This window comes from Stegastes partitus, unplaced genomic scaffold, assembly GCF_000690725.1.
Source record: "Stegastes partitus isolate 25-593 unplaced genomic scaffold, Stegastes_partitus-1.0.2 Scaffold1724, whole genome shotgun sequence".
In the NCBI taxonomy this organism is placed as follows: domain Eukaryota; kingdom Metazoa; phylum Chordata; class Actinopteri; family Pomacentridae; genus Stegastes; species Stegastes partitus.
This window is the reverse complement of record NW_007579455.1, coordinates 99886-127278: the sequence shown is the minus strand read 5'-3', so window position 1 is coordinate 127278 and position 27393 is coordinate 99886. Positions and strand designations below refer to the sequence as shown.

At 38.8% G+C, this 27393-nt stretch overlaps 1 protein-coding gene across 1 annotated transcript; it reads left to right on the top strand.

The window, feature by feature from the left end:
• Positions 1-355: 355 nt before the first annotated feature.
• On the top strand, positions 356-27320 carry slc15a2 (solute carrier family 15 member 2). Its single transcript, XM_008301877.1, has 23 exons — positions 356-561; positions 651-754; positions 5203-5290; positions 7545-7686; positions 8775-8867; positions 9217-9316; positions 10216-10306; positions 10388-10465; positions 12850-12932; positions 13133-13216; positions 13364-13453; positions 15178-15222; positions 15476-15511; positions 17533-17621; positions 18194-18275; positions 19022-19147; positions 19977-20141; positions 20480-20526; positions 20669-20776; positions 22079-22178; positions 22263-22406; positions 24063-24167; positions 24835-27320. The coding sequence occupies exons 2-23, from the start codon at positions 746-748 to the stop codon at positions 25042-25044; spliced, it is 2115 nt and encodes a 704-aa protein (XP_008300099.1). The 5' UTR covers positions 356-561; positions 651-745; the 3' UTR covers positions 25045-27320.
• The last annotated feature ends 73 nt before the right edge of the window (positions 27321-27393 follow it).

Sequence of the window (27393 nt, the reverse complement as noted above, 5' to 3'; positions counted from 1 at the left end):
AATACATGTGAAGATGACTAAACAAAAGTATTTCCCTTCAGAATAAAGTGTACATGACTTGGCAAACCACAATAAAACCACACACAGGCACACATCATTTCAGAGGAAATTACACTGACTCCTCACAATGATGTACACTATGGGGGGATTATTATTCTTTTTTTTTGTCTCCAAATGGGTCACAGGTCACCACAATGTAACTGTGTAATTATGTCACCACAACGCACAGTGAGGGAGTGCGTGTTGCTCATGGTGGATTCAAAGAAAGCCAGTGATGCGCTCATCCAACCGGAGAAAAGGTGCAGCCTGGCCAACAACTTCCAGGACATTTGGACCCTCCATCCCACAGTCACGTCCGTGCGCAACAACAACAACACTATTGTGCAGCAGAGAGGCTGGAATCACACTTACAACCAGCGGACTGCTGCTCCACACAGAGTGAGTTTAATGCCAACTTTGAAGATATATCCAAAAAAACAAGAAATACGCATCTGGTGATACTTTGCTGCGTTGGGATCTTTGAAGAAGTGCAGTCTGTGGAAGCCCGCCGCTCTTCCTGAGGTAACAAGTCCAAGCCTTGTGGTGGAATATTAACTTCCAAGTCGGCTTTAAGAGCATAAATGATCGAGGTTTTCCATTCGTGCCCTCAGAGAGCGGAACAGAGTGGGACGGACTTGGATGTCAGTCAGGAGCTCCCGATGCGGCAGTAGAGACCCTAAGAAATTTCACCAGCAAATAACGCAACATGGGGAAGGTAAATATAGTTTTCTGGAGCATGCACCGACTGCTTCACGTTGTTGAAAAGTTTGGAGGAGTTTTTTTTTTTAATATGCTGCGTAAAAAGTTGCCTGTGTGGACGCGTGGACGCTTGGAGGCGAGTTTGCTGCAGATGTCGGGGACAGACAACAGGGAGATGATGTGTTTTTTTTGTTCTGGTTTAAAAGTTGTAGGTTAGAGAGTCAGAGAGCTGGTTTGTTGTGTGAAGCAGCTCTCGTCGAACCGTTAAATTGACGGTGAGGTGATGCAACAGGCGGTCCCTCCTCTGCGGCACAAGAACGCGTCCAAGGCTGGAGACTGTTTGGAGAAAGTTGGTGCCACATGTACTCACGATCATCTCCTCTGCAGACAGCTCGGGATAGCAGATCTTTTAAAGGGTCGTGAATAGCTTATTTTTATCATCCTCAGAGATATCTAGAAAATAGATGCCCTCTTTTTTTGGCCAGCTTTTGTCCAGGGTGTCTTTGTGTTTACTGCAGTGCATTCACGTAAGAAGCAGTCCCTGTTGTCAAGGAGTCATTTAAATGGGAGTGACATTTGGCAGAACAAGGTCCATTTTTAAAGCTTTTGGTGTCATATGATCCCTACCAGCACATTGACTTTACTCAGTGGACATAAAACAGTAAAAGTTTACATTTTCACATTTTCAGCATCCTAAATGAAGCTGATTTCTGCTTCAAAAGCTGCAAACGAAGTTACCATCACCTCCACTGTAGCAGGATGGAGGCAAGAAATCTCAGGAAAGATGTTGTGTCAAGATAAACAGAGAAATGTAGTTTTTTTTACATGTCTTTTTTGTAGTTTTAATTTTAGGGTTTCAGCAGCAGTATCAAAAAACCCCCACAAATATCCTGTGGGGGGGAAAAAATGTGAAAAAAAAAAAACAACAAAAAAAACAACAGTGAAAATCTGGTAGCAAAGGTGCCTGAAAAATATGTTAAAAACAGTTGAATACAATAACCTTTAAAAATTTAAAAACTCTGAGAATAATGCCAAATATCTGTAAAGTGATTATAGTTATTTTATTTTTTTTTTTAATTTTTATTTATTTATTTTTTAGCAGATTTAATCTTTCACTCACACGATAAAAAAGACCAAATAACTATTTGTAAAAATCTGGATTTTTTAGCATCATCACCAGTTTTAACTTGTTTCATTTTACATGTAGATAATCCTTTTTGGTGTGTGACTTTAGTAGATATTGTCTGTAATTTAAAAACAAAACAAAACAAAAAACCCTACAAAATAAGTGTTTTTTATTCTTATTATACATGTTTTCTCCCCTTTTCAAATTACAGCAAATATCCATAAAGTACCATTATTGTTTGCTGATTAAAATACATTGCATTGGACTTAAAAAATAAAAAAAAAAACTTAAAAAAAAAAACAAAAAACAAAAACAGTTTTGGCCTGTATTTTTCATGTTTAAAATGTAAATTAAAACAAATGTTTCCTGTGATTTTACTAGTTATTAACTACAACATCACAAAGCATAAAAATCTGTAAAATAACCGCAAATTACAGAAGAAATCCTGTGAAAAGTATTAAAGAGTATTTTTGTTTTCACAGTGTAGGAATGTACCAGTTTCATGTTTTTCTGAGTTTCCTGGAGCGACTGTTGCAGACATGATGACTGTTTCAAACGCCATGGAACTGTTTTGTACGAGGTGACATGAGGTCAGAGTTTGCAGCGGCAGACAGAAGCTGGAAGACTGAATGAAAAATAGAGAAAATGCTGGATTTTACTCTGATCTCTACACAAAAAGATTGGATTTACCATGGGTTGGTCATGGGCACACATTTCATTCCATCAAGTGAGGAGTGTTTTCGTTCTAGATCAACTTTTGTCATTCAATATTTTCCCTGCTGAGTCAACGCAAATCCAGCCGTGGTTTACTTTTCTCTCCACTTTTGTGTATTTTACTTTAGGAAATTGCCTCTTCAAACGTGAAAGAAGTACCTTTTTTATGTTATTGTAATTAATTTATAAATTGCTGGACTTTAATAGCTCATCCGTGTTCCAGCAAGGTTTCTGCTCGCAGTTCAAACTTCCTGCACATTCCAGACGTGTCACACATTTCTGTGTTTGATAAGCTGCAGAGAAAAAGACTCGTGTCAGAGGCATTGTTGTGTCTATCAGTAAATGTTAGAGGTTTTCACTTTGCTTCCGGATCGTTTCTATTAGAGGGGAGGAATGCACATATTCTATTACAAGTCCATAACTCCACTTTTTACTTCAGCACACACTTTTCTGGCAGCAAAACGTGCAAATTGTGAGACTGCTGAGGTTTGGGAATGTCTTCTTTGAAGTTTTCATCTTTAAAGAATAAAACTTTTGTGTGTAGACAGTTTGTATGAAGTTAGAACTCGTTCAGGCAACGTCAAGTCTAACTGATGTACTGTAGACATCAGAGCTGCCACTGATAATTATTTTCATCATTAACTAATCTTTTAATTATTCACTTAGATTGCTGCAACTACCAAATAGTCTAGTTAAGATGATACAACAAAATAGTGACAAAAGTCTAAACTGACATCTTCAAATTGCTCGTTTTGCCATTAATAATTAGTGCTAGACAGAAATGAGATAAAAACATATCAGTGAATGGAATTTACTCTTTTTTTTTGACATTTTTAATCATAGCTACTGTAATTTCCTGCTTTAAGGGATGCAAACAAAGTTAGATTCACCTTCAGTGTAGCACGATGGAAGCAGAACTCTTTGGACAAATACTGCATAAAAATAGAAGTGAGGAAAGTGTTGTAATTTTGGGTGAAGTGACCTTTAAACTATAGTGGTCCTCAAATGTATTCATACCTCCCATTAAAGAAGGAAAAAACACAGCTGTCACTGAAATAAGCCGAATTTGACAAAAGTAATAATAAAGAAAAAAATAATGAAAATTGCTTTTGAATTGTGGTTCAACAGAAAAACAAAACAAAACACACAAGCAAATAAGCGTGATGGGAACCATAAACTAATATTTAGTTGAACAACCCTTTGAGCCAATCACTGCAATCAAGTGTTTTCTGTAACTCTCAGTCAGACTTCTGCTCCTGTTGACAGGTGTTTTGATTTTGGCTCATCAGCAAAGTGCGCTAATTTATATGGGACATTTATTTTTTATTATTCTTTTCAACCACAATTCAAAAGCAATGTCTGATTTCACTAACTGATAATTTAGCAAATTTTTATTTATTATTACTTTTGTCAGTTTCTAGTTATTTGAGTGACTATTGTGAATTTTGCCTTTTCTTTAATGGAAGGGGATGAACACATCTGAGGATGACTATAAGTCCTAGCAGCAATATGACTATAACTTGTCACAAGGAGGGATGCATGTTGTGAACTAACTGATGGCAGAACAGGTGGACACAGAAAAGGTTCAGGCAAAAAACAAGTTTAATAAGAGGCAGGGTTCGGTACACAGGTGGTCAATCCAAACAAGGAGAGGCATCCAAAAGCGGCAGGCAAAAGGCAAGAAAGCGAGGTGGTACACAAGGCAGACTGTGACTATGGCTGTGATAACGCTGGGATGAAAACCGTGAAGTGCAACGAACTGGCAACGAGACTGTGAGAGACACAGGGTAGAATACACGAGGTAGTGAGGGGAGATGGGAAACAGGTGAGAGAGAGTCGTCAGGGAGCAGGTGTGACGAGACACGTGTGGGAAGTAAATCTATGACAGAGACAACCGGTTAGTGATTTCAAATTAAAACAGGAAACATAAAATGTGCACACATAAAACAGAAACTTGACAGACATGACAATGCATCAACTTAACTTCTTGTCAGATTAATTGGAACTAAATAATGTTTTACATGCTTGGTTCTTGTGCCCTTGTGCATGCTATTGGATAATTTCTGTAATTATACATCATAAAAGCTTAATTTATAAAACTGCAGAACAACAAAAAAAAAAACTTAAAATGTACCCAATAAGCAGTATGAAGTTGCACTTAAATAAAATACACTTGTATAGCTATTTACTTCAATTCTTAAATAGGTACAAGTGGAATATTAGCATAATGGGTGATAACTGATGGTAACCCGTAAGTACAAACTGTTACGTTGCAGAAACCCGTCATATGTCTCGTAGTTGAAGGAATGCATTGGATGCTTTCCATCAGTTTGCTGATAAGGATCTTATCAGAAGCTTTAAATCCATGAAACTTCTATTTCTGCATAATGATTAACGTGAGGCTGACCAACAGAAAGAATGCACCGTTGACATTTCACAGCAGAACATCAGTCAATCCCCCACAGTGATGGTGAAACTATCGACTACATCTGCAAGTTTTTGTTCAGATGTGACAAAGAGAGCAGAGATCAGACGGAGGATTATGGATTTACTGTCATGTCAGTGTGGTTGTTTAATTAATGTGTCACAAGCAGTGTTTAATAAATATACTTTGCTTCTTTTAGAAAATATGTGGCACCAATTACCCGCTCAGCATCTGCTTCATAGTGGTCAACGAGTTCTGTGAACGCTTCTCCTACTATGGCATGAAAGGTAAGGAAAGGTGATGCTTGGAAGAGAATGATATGGAGAAAATTGTGGATTTCTTTCCACATATGTCCAAAAACAAGAGAAAACAAGAGCACCGTGAATGGCAGCAGTAGGATAACACATCGTATATCTAAATTAGGACAATCTGCTGTCTCTGTAACTGACTCTGGAACACAAAACCAAGTAGAATCAAAGCGGTTGCAGGTAATAAACGTTACATAACAAAGGTTAAGGTTTGGCTAAAAGCAAAGTAGAGCATCATATTTAGTCTATCAGTGTATTTTGTTATATATTTTTGTGTGTGTTTATGTCTTTGCTGTATTTTGCACATTTGAAACATTCATGCTGTGACTTGGACCCTAAGTTAAACTGCATCGTCCTTGTCAACTAAAACATATGTTAGTGTATGTATGTATAGGCAACCTGAAGAGCAGGATTTTCGTATTCACAAGGTAGCTTCAGGGTCTTTGAATCTAACTGTGAAATGTCCTACACACAGAGTTGAACGATGTTCAGCTTGTTAAACTGTTTTGAAGATTATTCTTTCAAAGGGGACCAATACAAGAGAGAGCCTGTACTAGAGAGATAAGGCGTCTTCACATGACCTTATTTACACTCACATGTCTGTCCGTCACATTACTTCAATCAGTTGCACTTAAACGCACCGTGCAGGAGCCCATTTTCCTGCTCAGGAGTTTAAACTTACACTGTTTTATATTTAGGGTCAGCTTTTCTTGTGTCATTATCACTTGATCAATATAGTTTTTATTGACTATAAAATGATGTAAAACAGTCAAAAAAAATGTCCATCAGCTGTGCTTCAAAGTGAAACGGGATATCTTCAGATGTCTGTTTTGTTCAACCAGCAGTCAAAAACTTAAAGATGTTTAAAACAGTAATTTTAAATAAGGAAGAAGTCTGCACTGGCTCAAGATCAATAAAGTTGAAGGAAATGCTAAATCAGGTGCTCTTCTAGGATACCTTTTGAAGTCAGTACAGATGACAAAACAATGACTTTCCCACTTCTTATGACTGGAAGTTCTTAGTATTGGTTGGCAGTCTATACAGTATCTGATTTTAAATATAAAAATCCGGTATTAATACATGGATAAACCAACGTGTAGAGTACACACAGAGTACAAATCAGACTACCTTGGATTCTCTTTGGACTGCGAATCAATACTAAGGACTTTCATTACTAAAAAAAACAGCGTAATCATTATTTTTTCATCTTTGGGGAACAACAGAATCCTCACATCTTAGAAGAAATTACTTAAAAAGTAGTGGATTAGTTGAATAACCATTTCAGCACCAAATCAGTTCATCAGACATGAAGAGCTGAAGGTTCACAAGCACCGCCACAACTTACAATTTACCTTGGATTGATCTGTTGCCCTCGTAAAGTCAGTCTGAGCTGAACGTTTAAGTTTAATTATGAGAGTAGTTCTTACAAATTAGCTGCTTTTTAAAGCTCAACTGTCAAAATCCAGTGAACTTCATCTGCTGAGGAAGACCGTGAGATCTGATCTGAATATCAACTTTCAATAAAGAGGTTTTTGTCTCATCCAGGGAAGCAGGTTCTCTGGTTGTTGAGTTAAGTTGTAATATGTTAATGTCCAACAGGGTTCATGGTAAACATTCTCAGGTGACTCCTATTTGTCTGTAAAGGCTTCTTTAGTGAGAACGCACATGAGTTCAACAACCTTTTAATTTCCTCCTAAGCTGCTTTAAGGTTGGAGAACCTGAAACTCTGTGTAACTAATGGTGGAAACAGTCACGTGGAAATTACACCAACATATTACCAAGAAAAAAGGTAAATCTGATAAATTTGGTGGCTCTGTGCACTTTGGGATTTCCTTAACATACAATAAATGAAACAAAGCTGTCTGGGTTTGAACACAGTTTGGCTCCACAGAGTGCGTTTGTGTTGACAGAGTCACCAACAAGGCAGAGGTTAAGTCTGCCTTCCATTATTTTATCTCTTAATAGCTTTTAATGGCTCCAGTTAGTGTGACTGATTTACCACTTACTGGAAAAAGCTTTATAACAAATGCCTGGTAACGACAACACAATCACGTTCCCGAATTCAAAAATTCAAACAGATTGACTGTAAGCAACTAGCAAAGGATTGAGAGCTGCAAATATTCCCCTTAATCAGTTGGACACTTTGGAATAGGACAGCTTTTGTTTTGATGTATTTTGTTCTTCCTATGTGTCCATCTTCTGAGTGCCTCACAGCTTGTGTTTGTGACCACAGCGCTGCTTACCCTTTATTTCGTCAACTACCTGCACTGGGACAAAGACCTCTCCACCGCTATCTATCATGCCTTCGGCGGCCTCTGCTACTTCACGCCCATCCTGGGAGCTCTCATCGCTGATTCCTGGCTCGGAAAATTCAAGTGAGTGCCTGTTTCTCTCAGCTCCAAATGCACTAAAGGGTTAATTCAACTCATGGGATGTATATAAAAGATGGATGCCATGTCTGAAAAGTGAAGCCATTAAACCAGTAGTTGTTTTAACCGCCAGCAGGGGGCGACTCGTCTGGTTGCGATAATAAGTCCAGCTGTATGGAAGTGAGCCTACTTTCTACTTGATTTGTTACCTCAGTAGATGTTTTCCTAACGAGTTTATGGTTTCAATCAGTAGTTTCAAGTCTCCTTCAATACAGCATGACGCTCATTTCGTAAATTAGTGTCTCAATTAGAGTGAAATAGACGATAAAGCAGAATATATGTTGCTGTGTGGCTACCTTGTGTTTGATAAAGTATAACCATATGGGTGTGGATTGGGTCTTTGAGTTCTCACTCCTTACATATCATTTCAAAAAAAATATTTTCAAACTAGGAGTTGACTTTGTTGATATATGTTTTACACATGGTTTATTAAAATAAAAACATTTCAGCTTTTCTTTCTAAGTAGAGACTGTGTGAGAACTAAAGTAGGATATTTTTAAATGTATTTATTTGATCTGGAATCAATTAAAAATGATGATACCAATTTTAAAAATAATACTGGATATCATTTCCAATAATTGGATGCAATACGCACTGGAATGCTATTCCTAACTTGAGGCTTCAAAATGACACTCCACAGACCAGTGAGTGTCATCATGGTGATTATGTCCATCTATTTTATACAATCTGTGGTCCAGCCACATTGCATAAACACAGTGTCTAGCCATGCAATTTCTTCTGTGCAGAGGTTTTAAGATTATATGTTTCTATACCCCCCGTACAGTGGAAGTGTTTGGAATTTTGCTTGTGCTGCTCAAAGCACTGAAAAAATGCTGCAGTTATCAGATATATCCGTCATCTGTGTGATGCCGGTTTGCAAAACACCATAAAGTATTTCATCCCTTTAACTGGCGAGGTTGGACTAAATCGACCAGACACTGCCTGTTAGTGGACATGAATCACTCACAGAGTGTTACATAATAACAATACCAGTGTTGCTCTGAATGCACATAACCACAGTTTGCTCCCAACAGGACCATCATCTACCTGTCCATTGTTTATGTGATCGGCCATGTGGTGAAGTCGGTGGGAGCCATTCCCACCGTGGGCAGCCGGGACGTGCACATGTAAGTTATCTGGAGACGATTCAGACAGTTTGAGCAAACAAAACAACGGGACAGCATAAATTATAGAGATGTGGACGCTGGTTGAAAAGCGTGACATCTAGCTAAAGTTAGGCAATGATCTTGATTAACTGTTTAGTCCACAAATGGTAACATCAATTAAAAATGCCCATCACAGCCTCCAGAGGCCATTGTGAATAGACTTAAAAAATTCACAACCAAACAAAGCAGAGGAAAGAAAAAAAGGTTCATATTTGAGTGGAACCAGTAACTGCTTCTCATGCTATCTACTATATAGTTCTATCCTGATTGTTCATTTGCATCAGCAGTTTGTTGTATTTTTGTGTCCCAGTGCTCTGTCCATGTTGGGCCTGATCCTCATTGCTTTCGGCACCGGAGGAATCAAACCCTGCGTGGCAGCATTTGGAGGAGACCAGTTTGACGAGGAGCACGTAAGGGCTCCGCTGTTCTTTTTGAAACCTTCTTTTGTACCGTTTGTATTGTTTGCATTGTATGAAGGACACAGAGAGAAAACTAAACTGCGACATGCGTCAGTGAGTCATGCATATGCTGGTAATGGAACATTTTGATTGGGTCATCAAGTAGCAAATGTTGTCAATATTACTCTCAATAAAACAGCTTCCAGGTACCTGTTAGTTTTATAGAGCGTATTTTCAGGTTTTCTGCTATATAAAAAAAAAGTAATGGTATCTATAAAAGCTGCTTAACTTTTGAGCCACATAAAATTCAGTGCAGCATTATAGGAATATGGTACCAAACAAAGCTTTAAATGTTTAAAATCCCTGCAAATCTGTTGTGTCTTTTTATCTTGTAAAGCTTACATTAGCAGACTTACAGGCTGTTGGCAGTTATTCCTCCAATTAGATACCAAAGAGCTCATGTCTTGCACATTTAAGTGCACTATATTTTGATTTTAACATTGAATCTCAAAGGCATTTTAGTGTTTATGGTTCACAGCTCCGGCTTACCAGAGAATTGTAGGATGTTTTCACTTATTGTTTACAGTTAATCTCTACTTTAATCTCATCCTTATCATCAGCCTTTTTTTCCAGCAGCAGCAGGCGGCTGTTTTCCCCAAACAAGCAGTAATAAAGTCGGTGTACACTACCTGCCTGGCACTAAACAGCAGATAAACAAAGTGAAACAGTTGGCAGCTAAAAAGCGGAACATCTTTTTTAGGAGTTGCCTGCTGGAAATATAAACCGGCAATTACTTGCTTGACCGAGCTGTGTGAAAATGGCTTCAAATCAAAATTTTGCATTGTGTCCATTATCGTGTCTTTACCCTGTGATCACAGTTTAACTCCTGATTATTTATGCATCACCTCTAGGTCAAAGAGAGACAGAAATTCTTCTCCATTTTCTACATGTCAATCAATGCTGGAAGCTTCTTGTCGACTATAATTACACCCATACTGAGAAGTGAGTGTTCACAATCGTAATGTTCAACATGTGTTACATACATACCCAGTGCATGCGAATAACATGACTCTGTTCCTGCAGGTGATGTGCAGTGTTTCGGTGGTGACTGCTACGCTCTGGCCTTCGGGGTTCCTGCAGCTTTGATGGTTGTGGCTTTAAGTGAGTTTCCATCCTGCTGTAGCATCATCCAATCATGTGTATCCCTAAAAGCAGTGAAACTGAAAGAGTTCATTCGTCAGAAAACAACATTTTTCCTTCGGGTCATGCTTGTGTCAAGGCTTAAAGGCCGCTGCATCCTCATTTGTGGGCTCCCTCAAGGCTTGATTTTTGGCTTGTGTTCATTACATATGCAACCCTTGGGGTTCATATTTAAGGAAACGCAACATTCCTTTTCACTTTTTTGCAGATGACATGCAAGTCTATCTGCCAGTACAATAGGGTTTTTAGATAATATTTGTGGAGACATTTGACTTGACTTGACTTGGCAACATCAGCCTGTGAGTTTGCACAAACATTCATGGTTCTCAGAGGATGAAGACTTTGCTGATCAGCTGAATTTTCCTCTAGCACCACCATGAAGTCAACGTTTGTGGTTTTCAGTGAAAAGTCTCAACAACTGATAGATGGATTGCTGGGAAATTTGGTGCAGATACTTTTGTCCCACTGAGAATTCCTTGTACCAAGTCTGGTGATCCCCTGATTTTCATCAACATCTGGTTAAAATTGAAGCCGTCTACTTCTTTTGTTTAGAAGGAAATGCATGCAAAACTAAGTCACAGCTGTACTTAGCCTCAACACTCAACTAAGGTGGGGAACATGGTTAACATTATACTGGAGACAATGCCTCAATAAAGCATCACAGAGCAGACAGAATGGCTGGAGACCCTTTGTCTTACATTACATTTTTGGCAATTACTACTCAAATTAGGTAATTTAAGAACCAGGATGATGTCCTGAGGCAGAATATTTGAGGTTTTCTCCAAACAAAACAACACTTGACTGATTTAGTATTGCTCTCCTATAAAACTTTCACACTCACAATGGCATTTAAAAAAAAAAGGATCAAGAGTGATGCAGTAGAATTTATCTGTTTTATCACTCGTCTTCAGTCAAATTTTATTGTACAACGCCAATTCACCCCATAAGTCACCCCAAAGCACTTCACATAGAAAGGTCAAGCCTGTACTATATTATAGAGAGAAACTCAACACATCCAATGATTCCTCTTGAGCAAGCAGTTTGGTGACAGTAGATGGAAAAAAGACAGATTTGTTAGAGCTGGGCTCAGTTGGTGCGACAGTCTGTCTTGACTGGTTGGGGTGAGGGTAAAAGGCAGATTCTTCCTCTCCCAAACTTTACTCACAAGGGGGCAATTTATGTCAGTAGTGACTTATGTAGCTGTTAAAGCCCCAAGGAGAGATAAGGAATGGGCAACAGAAGTCTGGTAGTGTTTCTTTTCAAACTCTTTAGCTCAAACTGATGCTTTCTAACGTGACATTCTCCAAAGCAATTCATCACAATTTACACAACTTCTTCTAGGGTTTTAAAAGACCATATTTTCACATGAACAGTAGGACTCTGTAAGCAGATTTTGTGTAGAATTAGTGCCCTTTAAGGACACTATGATCATATAAGATATAGGAGATATAAGTTGACAGTAAATTTTGACAGTAAAGTTGACAATAAACATTGAACTGTGAACTTCAGTGGAAATTACAACATGTAATGGCCAATGTTTAAAGCAAAAGAGAGAAGACAAAACATTATACAGAAACCTCTGTCACGCATAATGTACATGCTGTCTTTTTTGGATTTAAGTTTCAGTGCTTTTTTAATGAATGCATCACCAAATGCGAATGCTCTAAATTTCCTGCGCATCATTTTGAATGCTCAAACTGACATATTTGGTATGTTTGGGTTTAAAGGTTTGGATGCACAGCATACATTCACAATGCCATTTAGTAAATTTCTATTATCTGCCAAAATATGTAGTAAAAATACTATGGTGGCAATAAACGATCAGCTAATAATACAAACCTAAATCAGTGTCCCAATTAACTGTCACATTCAGGCTGTTCAGGCTGCCATCTGCATGCTGACGAGGTGTTTTTTACAGGCTGGGCTCCCTCATGATCAAGGCCCGTCCACATACATCCTGACAGTCAGTTGTCTCAGCCTCTGAGTCCCTGTCACCCCTGATCCTTATGGGATTCATGCTCGGCTGGCCGCTCCCTGTGAAAACAAACTGATTTAGTACTGGAGAGGCCACAGACAGATCGGGGGTTTTAGTGTTAGAGGCCTGAAGCCTGTTTACAACATGTTAGAATTTATTACCCCGAAGCATTTCAAAAGCCACAGGAGGGGACAGTACATCTTTATAAGATACACGATTGTGAAATAGTGCTGCTTCATGCTGTTCAGGGGAAATATTAAGCTGATGTAAGCATGTTGGCTCTTCTCACGAGTTGTTTGCGACTGCCGTTTCTTACACAAACTTCTTCACTCCTCTGAGTCCGATCTGACTCTACATTCGTCTTGTGCAGTTGTGTTCATTGCTGGCAGCGGTATGTACAAGCGGAATCCTCCCCAAGGAAACATCCTGTTGGAAGTCTGCAATTGCATTGGAGTGAGTCATCTCCCTCTTCTTCTCCTCTGACGTATCTGAGGATTTAAAAAAGTGCAAACACATTGATTCAGTGCTAATAATTGTGAGGAATCATTTCGTGCTGTAATAAACATCTGAATTTGACGCTTTGCTGCTGCCTCTGAGCTGTCCGCTTGCCATTTTTAGGCCAGTTATTTGATTTTTTTAATTTTTTTTTGCAGTTTGCCATCAAAAACCGTGTGTACAGATCAAAATATGAGCCTAAGAGGAAACATTGGTTGGACTGGGCTGAAGAGAAGTACTCGGTAACAACAAAACAACTACCATTAACTCTTTCACTCAGAAATTTGCATCCGTCTTAGAGTCTATCTCGAGGATATCACTTGAGAAAGCATGTTTGTACCTTGATTGCAGCACTAAAATATCCCGTCTGTGTGTTTGTGCCTTAACAGAAGCGTCTCATCCAAGAGATTAAGATGGTTCTTCGAGTTCTGGTGCTCTACATCCCCCTGCCAATGTTCTGGGCTCTGTTTGATCAGCAGGTACAGAAGTTTACACCGTCCCGACTCCAAAATTTGTATAACATGCACTGAAGTTGAATGCATGAAAGTTAGAAGAGGCTCTACAGACGTTGTTGTCAGTCCCTTGTTCCGCTCACTTTAAACTAAGCTGAAATACTTCAATAATTATGAACTAAATTTGGTACAAAAATTCATGTTCCCTGCAGGATGGATCTTAAAGAGCCCATATTATGCACATTTACAGGTTTATCATTGTGTTTTGGGATCTACTAGAACATATTTACATATTTTAGTGTTCAAAAAACCCACAGATTTTTCCGTACTGTACCCTGGTGCATCATCTCTACTCATGTTCTTCCTGACACGCTCTGTTTTAACTGCGGTTTCTTTAAAGGCTCCTTCCAGAAACGTCCAGTCTGCTGTGATTGGTCATCTGGTCCAACCAAACAGGACTTTTGTTATATAACGTAGCTCAAGTCCTTATAGCCTTATATTGTCTGTTTGAGAGGATGCTAAACTCGCCGCTAGCCAGGCGTTATGCAAATATGTTACATGGTGACATAAATAAGTAACAGGAAAAAAAAACGTGACTTGAAACGAGATGATTCTGGCAGATAAGGAGCAGTGTTTTCTGAGGGACAGAACAACTCCCTTTTATGTGGACTCTGGAGTTAAACTTTGCAGACTTTTTATATGCACTAAAATGCTATAACACACTAAGGGGGGACGTAATATGGGCTCTTTAATAACTCTGATTATCCTTTAGCATGTTCATAAAGTCAAAACTCTGGAGGTTGTTGTATGGATTACAACAAATGATGTAGAGCATTTTAATTAGTGAACGTAAGAGGTGCTGGTTTGCTAGTATGACAAAGCAAAGCTAGCTGTGTCCAATGGCCGTTTCCAGTCTTTATAATAAGCTAAGCTGGCATGAAAACATCTGTCCAACAGAAAGCGAATACAATCCTAGATGTTGAATTATTTCTCCAAGAAATGACAAGCAAATACTAGTGTCCCAGAATACTGTAAACAATGTTATAATCACATAAAGAGAATTAAAAATGTTATTGTTATATGTTTAATATCTTGTTTTTTTCACTACACAGTATATTGTGCAGCTTGGACACAGCTAAAGTAGGCTGTAATTTGGAGAAACAGCAATAAGTTTCCACTATTTTTAATTGGACTTCCACTTAAATCCCTGTAGAATTACATATCAGACATTTAATCCAAGTAATATTACAGCAACAGCAGCAGCGGCTTCATTTTACCAAGTACTGAGAAAAAGACATTCCTGAGTTTTAAATCAAGTTTCCTCCTTCAGTACATGAACATACTGAACATGACCAGTCTTCTCAGTCAGATCAAGGTCAAAGTCTTGTGGCAAAGCTTTCTCACAAAATCTTTTAAATATCTGTTATCTTCTCTGGTCAACACTCCTACACAACCATCTGATTATGGAAAACCTCAAAGCCACATTCAACATTCCTGAATTTCATTCCCCCCCGAAGCCATTTTTCATTTAAATCGACTGATTAAATAAAACTGTCAGGAAAAAAAAGCTAAGCAAACAATGCCACAAATTCCTTGGAAAGACTAACAAATGTTTATGGGTTCTTCGTGATTTTCCTCTCGAAGAAAACAAAGAATCTGCTGTAGTAAGACAATCATTTTGGAAAGCAAACAGCGGAGCCGTCACCTTAAATTGGTTTGACGGTAACAGTCTGTGTTTTTCTTTATTGCAGGGTTCCCGCTGGACGCTTCAAGCCACGAGGATGAACCTGGCTTTTGTAAGAATTTTCTTACATGATGCGACGTTGTCAAAAATATCAAAATCTGATAACATATCTGCACTTTGATATCATTACATAAGCTTTGATTTTTATTTGATTGCACAAACTGTCCAGGTTGGATCTGCAATTTGTCATTTTATCCCTGTATGTTCTATTGTTTATGGCTGCGTTAAATCACACACTCGTTAAGTTTGGATTTAAGAAGTTAAAGTTTAAATGACTCTCGTGTTCTCGTGTTGTTTTATTACAGGGAGAGGCCTTCACTATCAAGCCTGACCAGATGCAGGTATGTGCAGCTCATTGTGCTGTTGGTGGGGATTTAGTTTGTACAGTGTAAGCAGTAATGCATGCCAAGATGTCCAGATATAAGAAAATGCTGAATGAGGTGAAATCCACTCTTTCCCTTCTACCCAACTTTTATGACAGTATTTTATAAAGTGCATGATATACGCACTTGGACAAAATTGTTGGTACCCCTCGGCTCATGAAAGAAAAATCTGCAACAGTCACAGAAATAAGTTGAATATGACAAAAGTAAGAATAAATAAAAAATCTATGAAAATTAAGCAATGAAAATCAGACGTTGCTTTTGAACCGTGGTTCAACAGAATTATTTAAAAAAAAATAAAATCATGAAACAGGCCTGGACAAAAATGATGGCACCCCTAGAAAAGACTGAAAGTAATGTGACCATAGGGACATGTTCAATCAAGGTGTGTCCTCCAATTAGCATCACAGGTATCTACAAACTTGTAATCAGTCAGTCGGACTATTTATAGGGTTACAAGTCGTCACTGTGCTGTTTGGTGACATGGTGTGTAGCACACTAAACATGGACCAGAGGAAGCCAAGGAGAGAGTTGTCTCAGGAAATTAGAAAGAAAATTATAGATGTTAAAGGTAAAGGCTATAAGACCATCTCCAAGCAGCTTGATGTGACTACAGTTGCACATGTTATTCAGAAATTTTAGATCCATGGGACTGTAGCCAACCTCCCTGGACGTGGCCACAGGAGGAACATTGATGACAAATGGAAGAGACGGATAATACGAATGGTAACAAAAGAGCCCAGAACAACCTCTGAAGACATTAAAGGTGAACTCCAAGGTCAAAGTACATCAGTGTCAGATCGCACCATCTGTCGTTGTTTGAGCCAAAGTGGACTTCATGGGAGGCGACCAAGGAGGACACCATTGTTGAAAACAAATCATAAAAAGCCAGACTGGAATTTGTCAAACTGCATGTTGACAAGCCACAAAGCTTCTGGGAGAATGTCCTCTGGACAGACGAGATAAAACTGGAACTTTTTGCCAAGGCACATCAGCTCTATGTTCACAGATGCAAAACTGAAGCATATCAAGAAGAGAACACTGTCCCTACTGTGGAACATGGAGGAGGCTCTGTAATGGTCTGGGGCTGCTTTGCTGCATCTGGCTCAGGGTGTCTTGAATCTGTGCAGGGTGCAATGAAATCTCAAGACTATCAAGGTATTCTAGAGAGAAATGTGCTGCCCAGTGTCAGAAAGCTTGGTCTCAGTCGCAGGTCATAGGTCTTGCAACAGGATAATGACCCAAAACACAGCTAAAAACACCCAAGAATGGCTCAGAGGAAAACATTGGACTATTCTGAAGTGGCCTTCTATGAGCCCTGATCTCAATCCTATTGAACATCTGTGGAAGGAGCTGAAACATGGCGTCTGGAGAAGGGGTTGTTTTCATGGAAAAACGTCTAAATATGTAACTTTGATACACAGACATGAGTTCTTTAGAGGTTTAATCAATAACCAACAAATCAATAAACCAACAGTACACCTTTAAACTATAAAATGTTAATGGTTGTCTTGTCTGCAAGAGGAGCATCAGTGTTCTGATGTCAGCAGCTTAAAAATATTCTTCAAAATGAGAGTCCACACTTCTCTATCATAGATTTTAAATCTATTGCACTTGAGTGTAGCACAATAAAATAGTAATAATGGTGTAAATATTGTATTTTTTTTTAACAGAAAACCTGCCATTCAACCTGAATCACAGACTTTTCATTTCTGTATTTTTCACTTCCAATTAAAACACACTTCAGTGCGTCTCAGTTTGAAGACGCCTCGTGTTTGACTCGTCTAAGTGATGCCATCATTCTCATGAAAACCCCTTTATAGCTGTTTATCTCTGCCATCTCGCCATCTCACAAGCAATATTGAATCTGAATTAGTCTTGTTATTCGTGCATAACTGCAACCTTTATGATTTTATGACTGTTACTGAGCTTTTATAGAGTCATTTAGAGGTGTGTTTTTCTCTCTCCCTGTCGTCTAGATGCTCAATGCTATGCTGATTCTTGTCTTTGTGCCCATCTTTGACCTCATCATATATCCGCTCGTTGCTTTTTGCAGAATCAAGATTACGTGAGTAGAAGCCAGTTGTTGTTTTTTTGTTTGTTTGTTTCTTGGCTACTCCCTTCTTTATTGCAGCCATAAGCATGTAGGAAGCATCTTAAACTGGAAAATTGAACCATCACAAATATGTCCCCGGTATACATCTCAGGAGGATAGCCAGTTAATGACTGTGGGAAAATATGCTTTACATTTACAAATGCAAACCTAACGAGTGTGTGTTTAGTGCAAAACTTGTAAATCTTTGTTTGGAATATTTACTAAAGGATTTACTAAGTTGATTTTAGTCGTTATTTCTCAGGAAACAGGAACTATAATGACTTAAAGAAGTGCAAATACGGCATCAGGGGATTTTTTTTTAGAGACTAGCTCAGGTTGTAAAGGAGACTTTTGCAGCAGATGGCATTGCGTCAAAGCGAGGCAGTTCCTTATCAGGCAGGAGATCTGATAATGAAATCATCATTCTGATTTATAAAGTGATAAAGCCTGACTTTCTGAACAGTAAACACGCACTGTACTTACGGTAATGAAAAAAGCATAAAGGTGTTGGCTGTCTGTTCATCACTGACCCTCTGTGTCTTCAGGCCTCTGAGGAAAATGGCCGCAGGAATGATTTTTGCAGCGCTGGCCTTCGGATCAGCCACACTGGTGGAGATCAACGTTGTGGTACGCATGAACGGCAGTGCTGATGTTTCCTCTTGCTGCAGAAAGACACCAAAACCTTTAGTTTTGCACATTTAAAACAACAGAAGTTGACCCAAAAGTGCAACAACACACACACACAGTTAGCTGGAATTCCTTCTTACTTGCACTCCCATCAAGAAAACATGAGAATACCTGAAATAAATAAACTCAGAGTTCGCATTTCTCCAGGAAAACCTGCTCTTCTGTCATTTCCAGTCCTGGGAATTGGCAACATTGACCATAATATCCTCTCAGCTGTACTTACACTTAAATTGTTATATAAACTGTCACAAGGCCCCCAAATGTGTTTTTGCATATGATGTCCTCATAATGTAGCAGCTGGCAGATGAAATTAGACCCGTCTTCAGTATGCAAATTTGAAATCATGCGGGTCGCTTGCAGTTATGTTTACAAGCTTGTGTGCCAGAATGGGAACTCAATAGTATAATCATTTTGGCAATTCTGGACTCCAAACACAATATTACCGTGTTATCTCTTGATATCAGATGCAGTGCCTAGAAATATATACAGTATATTCTTCCAAGCAAATTCGCCCATTTTTTTTCATTCTGCTGAGAAATTATTGTGTCTTCCCTTTTCTACAATGATAAATGTACATTTCCTAGCATCCTTTTTGTATTTTATCGCCATCGTAATGCTTTAAGCTGGTAGCATATACAGTGGATACTTTTCATTATGGGGCAGTAACATCCTTTTCCGTCTACTAGAAAACGGTGGTGGAGCCTGCACCTGCACAGAACAGTCTCCTGCAGGTTGTCAACTTGGCAGGAGGGGATGCCAGTGTGAATGTCCTCAGCAAGAACCTGTTTCCAGAACCGATACCATACCTTCAGGTAACCAGACACAACTTTTTATAGTATTTGCTGTTGATGGAAGGCAGCACAAAATGATCAAATTCATATGTACATACTGGCTTATTGGTGTTCTTTTGCATCATACATACTAGTGAGGAGTTGTAGAGAGTTTGCCAGGTTTTGCCACCCTCTTTGCTTGATCATCCATTAACTCTATCCGCTTTATCCTGTGGAGCATATCGAAGCTGACATTGGTGAGAGGTAAAACCCTGGATAGGTTGCCAGTTAATCACAGTCGTGCATGATCGTATTCACACCTACACCCAATTTAGAATCACCAATTAACCTGCCATCCACGTCAAACCGGCAACGTGCAACACATTCAACAATAACACTGCGCCACCATGACGCCCCTGTCAATTCATATTATTATCTTTAATCTCATTTGATCCACAAATGCCTCACTGAGATTAAAAGTTTGTTTTGCAGGAGTGTGTCCTGGCCAAAACAGCATAAAACATAGAATTTACAAAACATATAAGCAGAAATAAAAATACAATTTGTGAATAATAAACAGACGTTTTACCAATAAGATCAGAAGGATAATGGAAACACGAGCATCCATAAAAAGTAAAAATGATGGTCTGATACAGTTGGCTTGTACTGAATGTGCTGTTTCTGTTTACCAACTCACTGTCTAAGCTTCCTGCCATTGTACACAAACATTTTAGACATTTTTTGCATCCTCAGTTTACTAAATAATACCAGTAAATATGTCTTTGTTCTTAATGTGAGCTGTAAGGATGTGCTTTGATGCACAAATTTTAGACAGAACCTCAACATTACCTGTCTGGTTTCTCTGTATCAGGACTCTCCTACATACGAGACGCTTCCACTGGGGGGCCCCGTCAAGTACACTGAGATTTCAGTCACCTACATGGGAACAAGCTCAGAGTGCAACCAGAGGTTTGAAGAAGAGGAATCCTACAGTCTCATCTTATACCCCGGACCTACTGGAACTCAGTGCAAACTTGTGAGTGCCCATGAAGTTGGTCTTCAGTTGTTTCTGTTGCTGCTGTTTCTGTTTTTATTAAATATTGAAAAAAAAAAAGAAAGAAAGAAAGGAAGAAAGAAAGAAAGAAAACTGAAGGCCAACCCTGCTTGAAACAGTTTGTAAAGAACAAACAAAAACACAAATCCAAAAATTCTTGTTAGATTATTTTTGTGTTAATTTAGGATCATCCACAATAAGATGCTGAATGAGGAAACAGCTCATTTAGGCCAGAAATTTTTACTAGATCGGAAATTTGAAAGAGAAATTAATGTTATTGACAGAAACTTCCTTGACATAGCTGTTTTTTAATCATTCAGGTAGAAGACTTCATAATAAAAAACGAAGACGGGAATCCTTTAGTGAGGTAAAATGTGTTATGGCTCAGCTTTTATACTTTAACTGTAAAACATTTTAAGCTAATGCATCTTTTGCTGCATTAAAATGTAGGTCAACTTTCAGTAACGTGTTAGATTTGCTCTTGAGATCTTTTGGTTTAAATTTTCCAGGTTCCTCAACACACTGCCGGAGGACTTAAACGTGACAGTTGGAAATGTGGTTTTCAACGTGTCCTCCGACTACGATGTGTCTCCTAACCAGACTGTGCCTTATGGAGAGTGAGTTGGCCTGGGGGGATGTGGGCGTCTAAACTAAAAAGTCAAACTGTTAAAGCCACCTTCTGTCTATAGTATGATACCATAAGACATACTGATCAGCCACAACATGTGAAGGTCCCACTTTGGCCACCAGAATGCTCTTACCAGTGGGGTTGTGGACACTGGACCTCTGTGGGTGTCTGGATTTGGGATGTTGGCAGTGTATTCTTTGGGTGTTTTGCAGGGTGGGATATCCATGGACTGGGCTCATACTGATGCATCCTGTGGATACTCGATGGGACTGAATTGTAGGGAGTTTGGAGGTCAGGTTGTGTTCTCTGTTGAGTTCCTCAAGCCGACCCTGAGCAGTTTTTGTGGTGTGTCAGGGTGCAATGTCTGAGAGTCTTGGTCTGCAACAATGTTTAGGTGGATGAAGCTGAGTGGAGCTAATACAGAAGTGCCACAAGCTGCAGTTCCACGATTGGCCACTTGAGGCTTCCTCCAAAGGGAGTCAATCCCCATAGACCCCACTGTTAAAAAAAACCCAACTAATAGACATGTTTGCAGCCTGGTAGGAAAAACACTTCTGGTCTCTTTAACTAATTTCCCCATTCACGACAACCATACAGGGGTGGACCTTTTTTTCATAACTCACCTGTCTAAACTATTTTAATGCTTAAAATTATGCATAATTAGGGTGTGGACTGAAGATGAAGTCGGTCAGCCAATAAAGCATGTAAATAAAAAAAAAATGAAATAAATGCAGATGACTGAAGCCACCACACTGAACTTTAAACTTCTGTTGAGGAACGTATGGGTGACATGACGGAGGGTTTGTCCATCTTTTTATACAATCTATAAGTCAAAGTAACATCCACATGAATGCCAGGACTCAGAGTTTACCGGCAAAACGTTGCGTTGTGATGAGATGTTATTCACCTGGCCTGTCAGTGGTTTTAATGTTGTGGCTGATTGGTGTGAGTCAACAAACAATGTGAGGTTTGAATAAATAGATATATTACTCTATTTTAAATTAGCATTTCTAAATGAAATCTTTGTAAATTATAGGACTGGTAAATGGTCCACAGCTGAGTATCTGGTGATTTACAGTGTGACTTCCCATCAAGTTTTCTATCATAGAACTGAAACAGGAAGTTCTGGTTTCACCTTCAAAATACATTCTTCATGTAAAATGTAGCCTCAATTAAAGACTTCATGTTTGTGTGATATAAAATCTTAAGTATAGGTTGACTCAGCTGGTCAAATCAATTTCGTTTTCCTCTAATTCATCCCATCCTTCATGTGCCTCCTTCCTCTGCCTAGATATAAAGACGCCACCTGCTGCTTAAAGTCAGGCGAGTGCTCTAAACTTGACCTGGGCCTGCTGGACTTCGGAGCTATCTACACCATCATACTCATGGAGGTCAGGATACTTCCTTTAAAATGTACTTTGTAGATCACAGATCTTTCCAGATGTACAACATGGACTCTCTGTGTGCCTTGTCAGGAATCAGGTAAAATCGTGCCTCACAAGATGGAGGATGTGAAAGCCAACAACGTGCACGTCGCCCTTCAGATCCCCCAGTATGCCCTCATGACTGCTGGAGAGGTCATGTTCTCCATCACAGGCCTGGAGTTCTCCTACTCACAGGTTTGTCATGATACACACCATCAGTTAGGCTCTGACTCTGTATTCTCTGTATTCTCTGTATCCTCAAAGCCCCGCTAAAGATCTGTGGACTGAATATCACTCACTACCTGTGAGCATGAAAAAAAAAGTCCTGAGGGTAACAGTAACTGTAGCTGCATTACAACCTTGATATAGACTGAAAGCAGTTTTCTTAGTGACATATGTGGCGTAAAAAGAGAAAAAGTGTTTATAGTGAAACAAAAAAGTATCAAAACGTCAATGGAAATTCATCAAACCATTTTTGCAGCACATTGACTTTTCTGCATAGAGAAGTATGTCTGTACATTCACATTTCTCTCAGTATATAACAGAATATAATGGTGATGGAGGATTTATGTGCATTTACGCCTTTTTGCACGAGTTGCACGTTGACAACAGCTGAGTAGCTCCACGTTGGTGCAACATAACTTTTCAGACCCACCTGTAAATCCTTCAGAGCGTTTCACAGCCAAAACACCAGTTATAAAGGATCCATCCATTGAAGATCACATGAAAATGGTAGTTATAACTGCTGTGAAACTGCTACTTCTGATAAACAGTGTGTATTTATTAGTAACAAGCTTCACAAGTAGGAATAGGATCAGTCCAACCATTTTCACCAGTCCTGCTTTTCTGCCTCTTCTGTTCAGCCTCAACATACAAGAGCTACTGAATATACCACAATTAGAAACAACCATCATCAATGAAATATTATTTTGTATCTTCTCAAAATAATATCAGTTACATACTTCATCTGAAAAATCTATTATTTTAGGAAAGTTAAAGTTCATATGATGTATAAATCTAAAATAAATACTTTTCCTTAATTTTCAATTTACAGTATTTATCTCAAGTGCAATCCATATTAGTACTTAAAAGCCTATTTACTGTCTTTTAATTCTGGTAGCATTTTAATTCAGTAATTTCAAGCACATTAACATTATTTGTATTACACTTACATGTGTTAGAATTTCAGGAATCTGACCAGTCTTGACCTCTTTTTCATTGTTTCCTAAAACAAAAACCCAACACTGATGTCATCCTCAACTGTATTATAGACGTTTATTCTAGATGTATCACAGCCAAACACACGCTGAAGCTCTGTTATGGTGACATTTGTGCTTTTTCCTCCCACTCAATTCAGTCATGTGCACATTATATTTTAATCTTATCACATATGAGTAAACAAACACTTATTTTGACATTTTATCATAAAATTTGATGTTTCTGACATTGACCATTGTCTTATTTTAAGATGAGCAGTGTTTAGAATTGTTGATAGAGCACATTAGGCAATTTGTGACTGTCTCCTTTAAAATGAATCGTGTCTCTGCACATACTCTAAACTAGGATTGAGTTTAAATGAGTTCAACTCCATCTTTTAAACTGCACAGAAACTATGGCATGAAGTCATCAGGAGTAGAATAAAGGGACCTGTTAGACATGACAAAAAAAACAAAGTTCTACCCTTAAGACTGTCTGAAGTCCCGCCCATGACTGTTTCAACAAAAATAGAAAGCTTTCCATCACATTTAGGAAGCAATGATCCCGTTTTAAGGAGCCTTTAAATATTTGAACAAGCCCCAGGCTGCTTGTTGTCTCTTTTGTTGACGACCACTGGATCTCTGTTCCCTTCAGGCTCCAGCCAACATGAAGTCAGTCCTGCAGGCCGGCTGGCTGCTCACCGTCGCTTTTGGGAACGTGATAGTGCTGATTGTGGCAGAAGGAGCAGGACTGGAACAGGTAAGACTTCACGGGACATTTAAATCTCCTATATATGATAAAGAAGAAGGGTGTACACACCACAACAAGAGCCAAAACTGTTCTTAATGTCATGAATACATAGACTGTGTAGCTCTTCTAAACCGTCACTTCCCCTGAATTACAAAAGACACAGTTTCTCACTTCCCTCTAGTGGTGTTCAGCTGTGCAGATAGTTTTCTTTATATTTGCCAAGGTCATCTTCTTCTCCAAGTTTAGCTTCATTTCATGTATTCACAGCAGCCTTTTTCCCTAGATCTATTTACTGTGGACTATTTGGTTACCCCTGTAGTTAAATAAACTTTTTAAAAATGCATGCTTCAGTGCTGTAAGACCCACAAATAAAATCTAAATGACCTCCACTGTATTTGATTGGAAGCAGAAATTTCAAAACCAACATAAAATCCAAACTACCTGCAGTTTAAATGAGAACAATGGGTGAACTTCTCCTGTGTCTTTCCCATAAATTCATTTTTATTACTCTGGCTTAAATAAAACTCATATCTGCAGCTAAAAACCTTTGTCATATAAACATTACATGCATTGTAATCCTGCTACAGTGTGCACTAAACCTCAGCATTAAAGTAACTGAAGCTCTTTTCACCCGCTGCAGTTCATATATACACTAACCTGCGTTTTGTTGCCTCAGTGGAAAGAGTTTGTGCTGTTTGCCGGCCTGCTGCTGGGCGTCTGCGTCATCTTCTCCATCATGACCTGCTTCTACACCTACATCGACCCCGACCAGCTGGACAAGCTTTACCTGGAAGATTCAGGGAAGGAGGTAGACGACGACGACAAGATGAAGAAGCCGAATAATGACGTACCAATGAACAAAACAGGGAAGGGCACCAGACTGTAATTTCTGCCACAGGACATGATGCCGTCGTCTTTTTTTTGGCTGTTTTTTAAGGTATTATTTCTGTGAAAATGAAGCACTAAGGTATGATCGTTGGACATTTCCTGTAGTTTTCTAAGTCCAGTGTTTGTGACATTGTTTAAAGGTGGAGTCTGCGATTCTGGAGAAAGATGGTTGATTTTCAGCTCGTTATTGTGCAGATAGAGAGCCTGCCAGTAGTCTGACATGGGCAGACCATTAAACTACTCAAAATAATAGAAACTATCAGTTATTTATTAACTAAGGAGATCGATAACCAATATTTGAAACAGATATACAGTTGTAGTAACAATTAAAGTCTTAAAATTTAACATAACACAAACTCCAACATAACACTATCTTTACTGAATTCGTTTGCCATTATTGTGCTCCATTATGTTTTCCATATGTTTAATTAACATAAAACGTTTACCTTTATTTGATCTAACAATTGGCCAAACCAACAATCACTTGACCCCTAAATCACTAAACTGTCTTTGGCAGAGCTCAGCCCAGGGTGTAATGATAGTAACTCTGCAAAATACTGAAGGGAGAACTTGTTTTGGTGGAACATTTGCACGTGGTGAGGAGGGCATTGTCATTAATAGCTATCTCTGATCCAAATCTTAGTTAAAACTTGGTATTTTTAGCGTGGAGGTTGCTGCTCGGAGGTTGTTGTTTCCTGCAAACTGAGGGGATTTTGAGAATAGTAGCTATGGACTTGCTTTCCTATCTTCAGTCAAGACTGTTTTTCGGTTTGTGAGCATATTTTTTTTCATTTTACAATCAGGCTTTGTAATGCGTTCCTGCAAAACTTTGTCTTCCCTCCCAAGTTTGAGGTTAACACACCTGCATGGAGGATATTTTCTCTGGTCAGCGTCATACCTGGCATTCTTACTGTTGGGGACTTTTGACAGGGTTGTTTCACACACATTCGAGTGTAACAGCACAAACTTGAGAGCAGAAGTTTTGCAGATGCAGTCTGAATGCAAAGGTGAGCTCAAACTAAAACAGCACAGAGCATCTGTTCAGAAACAGGTAGCAGGAGCACAGGAGATTTGATCTGAGAAGAGGCGTTGTAAGAAAGTGCGCAGGCTTTGATATGAAATCTGAACGTAAAATGAAGATAAAATGCTGTCAGATTAAAGGCCTGTGCCCCCTCCACCCTGTGCACAACAAGCATGAATGTGCTCCCAACACACTGGCGTAGTGTTTTGTGGAGCCACACAAGCCACTTTGTTTCCCATGTACAGAGCCAGGGCTGTATACGAACACCAGATTTTTTTTTTTTTTTATTCAGCTCACACAAAGAACAGACAGCCGGCAGACAATGAGGAGATATTCACTGAATCTGGCGACTAAATGTATTGGATTAGAATCGCTGACTCTACCTTTAATATATTCTGTGAAGCCTGTTTAACACTCCAGTCATTTCAAAGTTTTAACTGTACCAGAAGGAGAGGAATGAATTTTTCTGAATGACACTCAGCACATGAAATAGTGTTTAAGAGAGACAAAATAATTTCTCATGCCATGATCAATAGTGTTATTTTAGTATATTAAAGATTGTATTCTGTATATATTTGTTGCATATTAACTCGATGTTAGAGTGTTGTATTTTTGATGCTGCTTACATGTTAATCATAACCTACATCATCCTTGACAGAACACGTGGGAGCAATGATTCAGTTTACACTGTGCGCCTATAACAATGACATAAAAGCACAATAGCTGGGTTTGATTTTTTACAAAACAAAGCTTGTCGTTGCCAAATATCTGATTTCTTGAACACATTACCAAGGAAAACAGTGCCTGTGTGCATCTTTACTATCATACAGTATAACATGAAGACCAGGGAAGGTTTACTGTGAGGGGCTGACTTTGTTTGGGAAGTCTAAACCTCTATAGAGATAACCAGCTTTGTTCTGTATACTTGATTTTTGCCTTTTTCATAGAAGATATTTTGAAATATCACGGTGAGAAAATGGCACAAGCTGAATTCCAGAAATCTGTATCACATTGAGTTTACTGCACCACGTGAACAGACTACAGTCATTGTTCATGTTAATAGTAACTTGGGCTTTTCCTACTCTGACAAGTCGACGTGTCTGCTGTGAAAAAGGCCCGTTGTATATGTGATTTGTTGTTTTTGTGCTCAAACATGCAAAACCGTGCATATATTTTATGGTTTATATTCAGGGAAAAGTGTAAATGATGCTCCTCCCTGTGAAGTTCTGTAAATAAACTGTTGACTGTGAGGCTGAAACTTGTTTTTTTTTTTTTTCCTAGTAATCATAACTAGGAACATTTTTGTGCCACAATATTTTACATCTA